The sequence below is a fragment of the Bufo bufo genome, chromosome 1 (genome assembly GCF_905171765.1).
Source record: "Bufo bufo chromosome 1, aBufBuf1.1, whole genome shotgun sequence".
Lineage (NCBI taxonomy): Eukaryota > Metazoa > Chordata > Amphibia > Anura > Bufonidae > Bufo > Bufo bufo.
Window position 1 is genome coordinate 1,421,421 of NC_053389.1, and position 8,164 is coordinate 1,429,584.

Below are 8,164 nucleotides of genomic sequence, written 5' to 3' on the forward strand. Positions count from 1 at the left end.
AAGTGGCAAGTAGGTATCAAGTCAGTAGGTAATAATAAAGTGCAAAGTGCATAAAAATGAGGATAAACGTGGGAAAAATAGCTGCTCAATAAATACAGACCAGTAGATCCTGACCCCGACGCGCGTTTCGCTTCTTCAGGGGATCCCCCTTATTGTTTATCGATGCTTTAAATACCGTAGATCACTGTTTGCACATTGTTTTCAGTCTGTTGTCACTAGATATAGATTCATCTCGCTGTTGTACCCAGTAGTGTTCAAAGACAAAGCCGATAAGGTTCCTGGTGCAATCCCTGAGGATGGGCAGCCGCCTGCAGATGAGCCACTGGCTTGGTTACAATCCTACGTTATGTCTCAAGGCCTGTTTTAAGGCTCAGACAATGACTTTTAGGGTGGCTGCCCTCCAACAGGCACAGCGGAGGCTCCGCTTTCTTCTCTGGAGAGACCTTGGCAGAGTCGAATGCCCTCGCTTACCTGTGTTACTCTATCCATATAAAGGTCTTCTTTATATTTTTATCTCAGGTCTTACATTTTATTGTTTTTGCAGTCGTTTATGAATAATTTCTACATTTATCTTGCAGGGTTTGCAGTTCAGATATGAGGAGACATACGCAGAGCTGAAAGCATAAGATAAAATGTGGACTCCAGCCTGGACACTGAGTGGAGTCCACTCTGACCTCCATCCCCTCCCCCCGCCCAGGTCCTGCTTCTGGAACCGGAGAAGCCAAGCTGTATCTGCTGTATATAGAGCTGGAATGAAGGGACATGATGGCCGCCGGAGAATGCTTTTCACTGTAAAGGGGTTTTCTGGGAAATAAGTATGGACGACCTCCAGTATGCTTAGGATGGGTCATCATTTAGGCTACTTTCACACTAACGTTCGGGGCTCCGCTTGTGAGCTCCGTTTGAAGGCTCTCACAAGCGGCCCCGAACTGATCCGTCCAGCCCCAATGCATTCTGAGTGGATGCGGATCCGCTCAGAATGCATCAGTTTGGCACCGTTTGACCTCCGTTCCGCTCAGCAGGCGGACACCCGAACGCAGCTTGCAGCGTTTTGGTGTCCGCCTGGCCGTGCGGAGCCAAACTGATCCGTCCAGACTTACAATGCAAGTCAATGGGGACGGATCCGTTTGACGTTGACACAATATGGTGCAATTGCAAACGGATCCGTCCCCCATTGACTTTCAATGTAAAGTCAGGAGTCCCTATTAATATACCATAGGATCGGAGTTTTCTCCAATCCGATGGTATATTTTAACTTGAAGCGTCCCCATCACCATGGGAACACCTCTATGTTAGAATATACCATCGGATTTGAGTTAGATCCTGAAACTCAGATCCGACAGTATATTCTAACACAGAGGCTAACACTTCTAGTTAGAATATACTAAAAGAACTGTGTACATGACTGCCCCCTGCTGCCTGGCCGCACTGGCCACCAATGAGTTAAAAACAGGGGGAAGAGGGGGGGCCGGCCGCACTGGCCACCAATGAGTTAAAAACAGGGGGGGGGGGGGGGGGGCGGCCGCACTGGTCACCATTGAGTTAAATATAGGGGAGGGAGGGAGGGAGGGGGGGCCGGCCGCACTGGCCACCAATGAGTTAAATACAGGGGAGGGAGGGGGGCCGCACTGGCCACCAATGAGTTAAATACAGGGGAGGGAGGGGGGGTCTGCAGCAGGCTCCAGGCAGCAGGGGGCAGTCATGTACACAGTTCTTTTCGTATATTCTAACTTGAAGCGTCCCCATCACCATGGGAACGCCTCTATGTTAGAATATACTGTCTGATCTGAGTTTTCACGAAGTAAAAAATCAGATCTGAAAAAAACTGTTATGCAAACGGATCCGTTCTGAACGGATGCAAGCATTTGCATTATAGGAGCGGATCCGTCTGTACAGACACCAGACGCATCCGCTCTGAACGCAAGTGTGAAAGTAGCCTTAGGATGAGCGATAAAGTTCGGACTGAACTTTAACATTTTTTGAATGGCAGACAAACCCGGATCTTTTAAGGTTTGTTCTTGACAAATACACTACAACGGAGTGTAGCATCATTTTAGTGCACATGTCGGTTGGAAAAAACTAGGGAGGAAGAAGACGGGTGCTCACATGACCCTGAGAGGAGGAAGTAGGGGGAAGGGCTTGCCCTGATTGGCTCCTAGAGCGACAGACAGCCTGGATGAGCCAATCAGTGCTGCAGCAGGCAGGGAGGTTCCCTAGCAGAACGACGTTCTGTACTGGGCTGTGAATTCGGGTGTCGGCTTTCAAACAATACAAAGCCTATATCTGCTGCTACCTATCCAGAGATGGGGGGTGGGTGGATTGTCAATTTAATTAAGCTGCATACGTGATAACTGCAGCAATAAACACAGGCAGGCAAACACAAACATAGGTACCACAGCTCTACTGAACCACATGAAGCGGCATCACCCCCTCCCGTGGGCAGAGGTGGCAGCCAGACACCACAGCAGGAGTTCCCTCCTTCTCCCAGTCCCCCTTGCGCCAGCCATGCCGTATCCACGAGTAGTATGGTGTCTTCCACATCATCATACCTTTCTGCTTCTTCCGCTAGATTCCTCCTCCTTCGCTCCATTGTCAGCCATCGATAACGGAATGTGCGGCCAGGACTCTACACATACATATCTGTAAAGAATAAATCAAGGCAACTGGACTTACTGTAGATTTCTTGAAAACGTTTCACTCGTTCTTCCAACGAGCTTTTTCAATTCTGAGTGACTGTACAAGAATTCTCTGGGAATAAATATGTAACTGAATCAACATATAACCCTTTGAAAACAGTCAAGTACGTGTTTTGTATAAGGAGGCCGATTGGTACAAACGAGGTGTGAAGGAGGCCATCTACGTAAAAATGGAGAAGCCAAGCTTGAATAGAGGCGGGGGGTTAGACATCTATTGTCTGCCACATACAATGCTGTCTTGACACCTTTTTCTGGGAGGTCATTATCACCTACTGACTCCAATTAGGATAATGGAATCAACACCTTTGACCCCATGCTGGGTATAATGACCTCTGACCCCATGCTGGGAATAATTACCAGATGTTGATTCAGTTACATATTTATTCCCAGAGAATTCTTGTACAGTCACTCAGAATTGAGAAAGCTCGTTGGAAGAACGAGTTAAACGTTTTCAAGAAATCTACAGTACGTCCAGTTGCCTTGATTTATTCTTTACAGATATACCATGACCTGGATACAAGAGAACCTTCACAGACATATCTAAACATACAGCTTAATTCCTACCTGGCCAAGTTGCTGGCGGTGCAGTTGCTGCCGTAGCATTTAGTCGAGTCTGCTGCCTTTAGGGAGCTAATGGTGTGCGCTCAGCCTCGCTGGAAGATTTCATGCCATGAGAATTGTGGACCATCTTTTCATAAACCACTATGTTGTGCCATCCCTCCATTATTACCACTAGAAGTTTATGAATGAATTGCCAACTGGTTGTGTTACTAGTCGGATGTGTCCCTGTATGGTCTCACACTGGCAGCACTAATAGGCAGTTACACACCTCCGGACTTCTAGTAGGAATAATAGAAGAGTAGAGTTATGCGAACAGTTGTTCCAGAATTGTCATTTCATGTGGAATATGATTATTTACGAAAACAGACATTCTGGAGATGGTGACAGGTCCTCTTTAAAACAGCTCTCAGATATGAGGATCACACACACCAGCGTCCGATATCTCAGCTTCCTAACCTTTTGGGATACTTGGTCGGAGGTCTAAGTCTCTACCATCCTACCAGTGCTACATCTCCTCCGCATCTCTGTCTACCATCCTACCCATGCTCTCCACAGTGCTGCACCCCTACGTCTACTCCTCATCTCTGTCTACCATCCTACCTGTGCTCTCCACAGTGCTGCACCCCTACATCTCCTCCTCATCTCTGTCTACCATCCCACCTGTGCTCTCCACAGTGCTGCACCCCCTACATCTCCTCCTCATCTCTGTCTACCATCCTACCTGTGTTCTCCACAGTGCTTCACCTCCTACATCTCCTCCTTATCTCTATCTACCATCCTACCTGTGCTCTCCACAGTGCTGCACCCCCTACATCTCCTCCTCATCTCTGTCTACCATCCTACCTGTGTTCTCCACAGTGCTTCACCTCCTACATCTCCTCCTCATCTCTGTCTACCATCCTACCTGTACTCTCCACAGTGCTGCACCCCTACATCTCATCCTCATCTCTGTCTACCATCCTACCTGTGCTCTCCACAGTGCTGCACCTCCTACATCTCCTCCTCATCTCTGTCTACCATCCTACCTGTACTCTTCACAGTGCTGCACCCCCTACATCTCCTCCTCATCTCTGTCTACCATCCTACCTGTACTCTCCACAGTGCTGCACCCCTACATCTCCTCCTCATCTCTGTCTACCATCCTACCTGTGCTCTCCACAGTGCTGCACCCCCTACATCTCCTCATCTCTGTCTACCATCCTACCTGTACTCTCCACAGTGCTGCACCTCCTACATCTCCTCCTCATCTCTGTCTACCATCCTACCTGTACTCTCCACAGTGCTGCACCCTCTACATCTCCTCTTCATCTCTGTCCACCATCCTACCTGTACTCTCCACAGTGCTGCACCCTCTACATCTCCTCCTCATCTCTGTCTACCATCCTACCTGTACTCTACACAGTGCTGCACCCCCTACATCTCCTTCTCCTCTCTGTCTACCATACTACCTGTACTCTCCACAGTGCTGCACCCCCTACATCTCCTCCTCATCTCTGTCTACCATCCTACCTGTACTCTCCACAGTACTGCACCTCCTACATCTCCTCCTTATCTCTGTCTACCATCCTACCTGTACTCTCCACAGTGCTGCACCTCCTACATCTCCTCCTCATCTCTGTCTACCATCCTACCTGTACTCTCCACAGTGCTGTACCCCCTACATCTCCTCCTCATCTCTGTCTACCATCCTACCTGTACTCTCCACAGTGCTGCACCCCCTACATCTCCTCCTCATCTCTGTCTACCATCCTACCTGTACTCTCCACAGTGCTGTACTCCTACATCTCCTCCTCATCTCTGTCTACCATCCTACCTGTACTCTCCACAGTGCTGCACCTCCTACATCTCCTCCTTATCTCTGTCTACCATCCTACCTGTGCTCTCCACAGTGCTGCATCCCCTACATCTCCTCCTCATCTCTGTCTACCATTCTACCTGTATTCTCCACAGTGCTGCACCTCCTACATCTCCTCCTCATCTCTGTCACCACCTTACCTGTGCTCTCCACAGTGCTGCACCCCCTACATCTCCTCCCCATCTCTGTCTACCATCCTACCTGTACTCTCCGCAGTGCTGCACCTCCTACATCTCCTCCTCATCTCTGTCTACCATCCTACCTGTGCTCTCCACAGTGCTGCACCCCTACATCTCCTCCTCATCTCTGTCTACCATCCTACCTGTGCTCTCCACAGTGCTGCACCCCCTACATCTCCTTCTCATCTCTGTCTACCATCCTACCTGTACTCTCCACAGTGCTGCATCCCCTACATCTCCTCCTCATCTCTGTCTACCATCCTACCTGTACTCTCCACAGTGCTGCACTCCTACATCTCCTTCTCATCTCTGTCTACCATCCTACCTGTGCTCTCCACAGTGCTGCACCCCTACATCTCCTCCTCATCTCTGTCTACCATCCTACCTGTACTCTCCACAGTGCTGCACCTCCTACATCTCCTCCACATCTCTGTCTACCATCCTACCTGTGCTCTCCGCAGTGCTGCATCCCCTACATCTCCTCCTCATCTCTGTCTACCATCCTACCTGTACTCTCCGCAGTGCTGCATCCCCTACATCTCCTCCTCATCTCTGTCTACCATCCTACCTGTGCTCTCCACAGTGCTGCACCCCTACATCTCCTCCTCATCTCTGTCTACCATCCTACCTGTACTCTCCACAGTGCTGCATCCCCTACATCTCCTCCTCATCTCTGTCTACCATCCTACCTGTGCTCTCCACAGTGCTGCACCCCCTACATCTCCTCCTCTTCTCTGTCTACCATCCTACCTGTACTCTCCACAGTGCTGCACCCCTACATCTCCTCCTCATCTCTGTCTACCATCCTACCTGTACACTCCACAGTGCTGCACTCCTACATCTCCTTCTCATCTCTGTCTACCATCCTACCTGTGCTCTCCACAGTGCTGCACCCCTACATCTCCTCCTCATCTCTGTCTACCATCCTACCTGTACTCTCCACAGTGCTGCACCTCCTACATCTCCTCCTCATCTCTATCTACCATCCTACCTGTACTCTCCACAGTGCTGCACCTCCTACATCTCCTCCTCATCTCTGTCTACCATCCTACCTGTACTCTCCACAGTGCTGCACCCCCTACATCTCCAACTCATCTCTGTCTACCATCCTACCTGTACTCTACACAGTGCTGCGCTCCTACATCTCCTCCTCATCTCTGTCTACCATCCTACCTGTACTCTCCACAGTGCTGCACCTCCTACATCTCCTCCTCATCTCTGTCTACCATCCTACCTGTACTCTCCACAGTGCTGCACCCCTACATCTCCTCCTCATCTCTGTCTACCATCCTACCTGTACTCTCCACAGTGCTGCACTCCTGCATCTCCTCCTCATCTCTGTCTACCATCCTACCTGTGCTCTCCACAGTGCTGCACCCCCTACATCCCCTCCTCATCTCTGTCTACCATCCCACCTGTGCTCTCCACAGTGCTGCACCCCTACATCTCCTCCTCATCTCTGTCTACCATCCTACCTGTACTCTCCACAGTGCTGCACCCCCTACATCTCCTCCTCATCTCTGTCTACCATCCTACCTGTACTCTCCACAGTGCTGCACCCCTACATCTCCTCCTCATCTCTATCTACCATCCTACCTGTGCTCTCCACAGTGCTGCACCCCTACATCTCCTCCTCATCTCTGTCTACCATCCCACCTGTGCTCTCCACAGTGCTGCACCCCCTACATCTCCTCCTCATCTCTGTCTACCATCCTACCTGTGTTCTCCACAGTGCTTCACCTCCTACATCTCCTCCTTATCTCTATCTACCATCCTACCTGTACTCTCCACAGTGCTGCGCTCCTACATCTCCTCCTCATCTCTGTCTACCATCCTACCTGTGCTCTCCACTGTGCTGCACCCCCTACATCTCCTCCTCATCTCTGTCTACCATCCTACCTGTACTCTCCACAGTGCTGCACCCCTACATCTCCTCCTCATCTCTATCTACCATCCTACCTGTGCTCTCCACAGTGCTGCACCCCCTACATCTCCTTCTCATCTCTGTCTACCATCCTACCTGTACTCTCCACAGTGCTGCATCCCCTACATCTCCTCCTCATCTCTATCTACCATCCTACCTGTGCTCTCCACAGTGCTGCACCCCCTACATCTCCTCCTCATCTCTGTCTACCATCCTACCTGTACTCTCCACAGTGCTGCACCTCCTACATCTCCTCCTCATCTCTGTCTACCATCCTACCTGTACTCTCCACAGTGCTGCACCTCCTACATCTCCTCCTCATCTCTGTCTACCATCCTACCTGTACTCTCCACAGTGCTGCACTCCTACATCTCCTCCTCATCTCTATCTACCATCCTACCTGTACTCTCCACAGTGCTGCATCCCCTACATCTCCTCCTCATCTCTGTCTACCATCCTACCTGTACTCTCCACAGTGCTGCATCCCCTACATCTCCTCCTCATCTCTATCTACCATCCTACCTGTGCTCTCCACAGTGCTGCATCCCCTACATCTCCTCCTCATCTCTGTCTACCATCCTACCTGTACTCTCCACAGTGCTGCACCTCCTACATCTCCTCCTCATCTCTGTCTACCATCCTACCTGTACTCTCCACAGTGCTGCACCCCCTACATCTCCTCCTCATCTCTGTCTACCATCCTACCTGTGCTCTCCACAGTGCTGCACCCCCTACATCTCCTCCCTCATCTCTGTCTACCATCCTACCCGTGCTCTCCACAGTGCTGCACCTCCTACATCTCCTCCTCATCTCTGTCTACCATCCTACCTGTACTCTCCACAGTGCTGCACCCCCTACATCCCCTCCTCATCTCTGTCTACCATCCTACCTGTACTCTCCACAGTGCTGCACCCCCTACATCTCCTCCTCATCTCTGTCTACCATCCTA

General features: G+C 50.5%; 1 protein-coding gene across 1 annotated transcript in view; it reads left to right on the plus strand.

The window, feature by feature from the left end:
• LOC120986743 (carcinoembryonic antigen-related cell adhesion molecule 2-like) overlaps positions 1–848 on the plus strand; it is a 142,046-nt gene extending 141,198 nt beyond the window's left edge. Inside the window, exon 8 of the mRNA XM_040415456.1 lies at positions 579–848. Within this exon, the coding sequence (XP_040271390.1) occupies positions 579–626 (48 nt within the window). The 3' untranslated portion in view covers positions 627–848. The remainder of the gene's footprint in view (positions 1–578) is intronic.
• Positions 849–8,164: the final 7,316 nt, after the last annotated feature.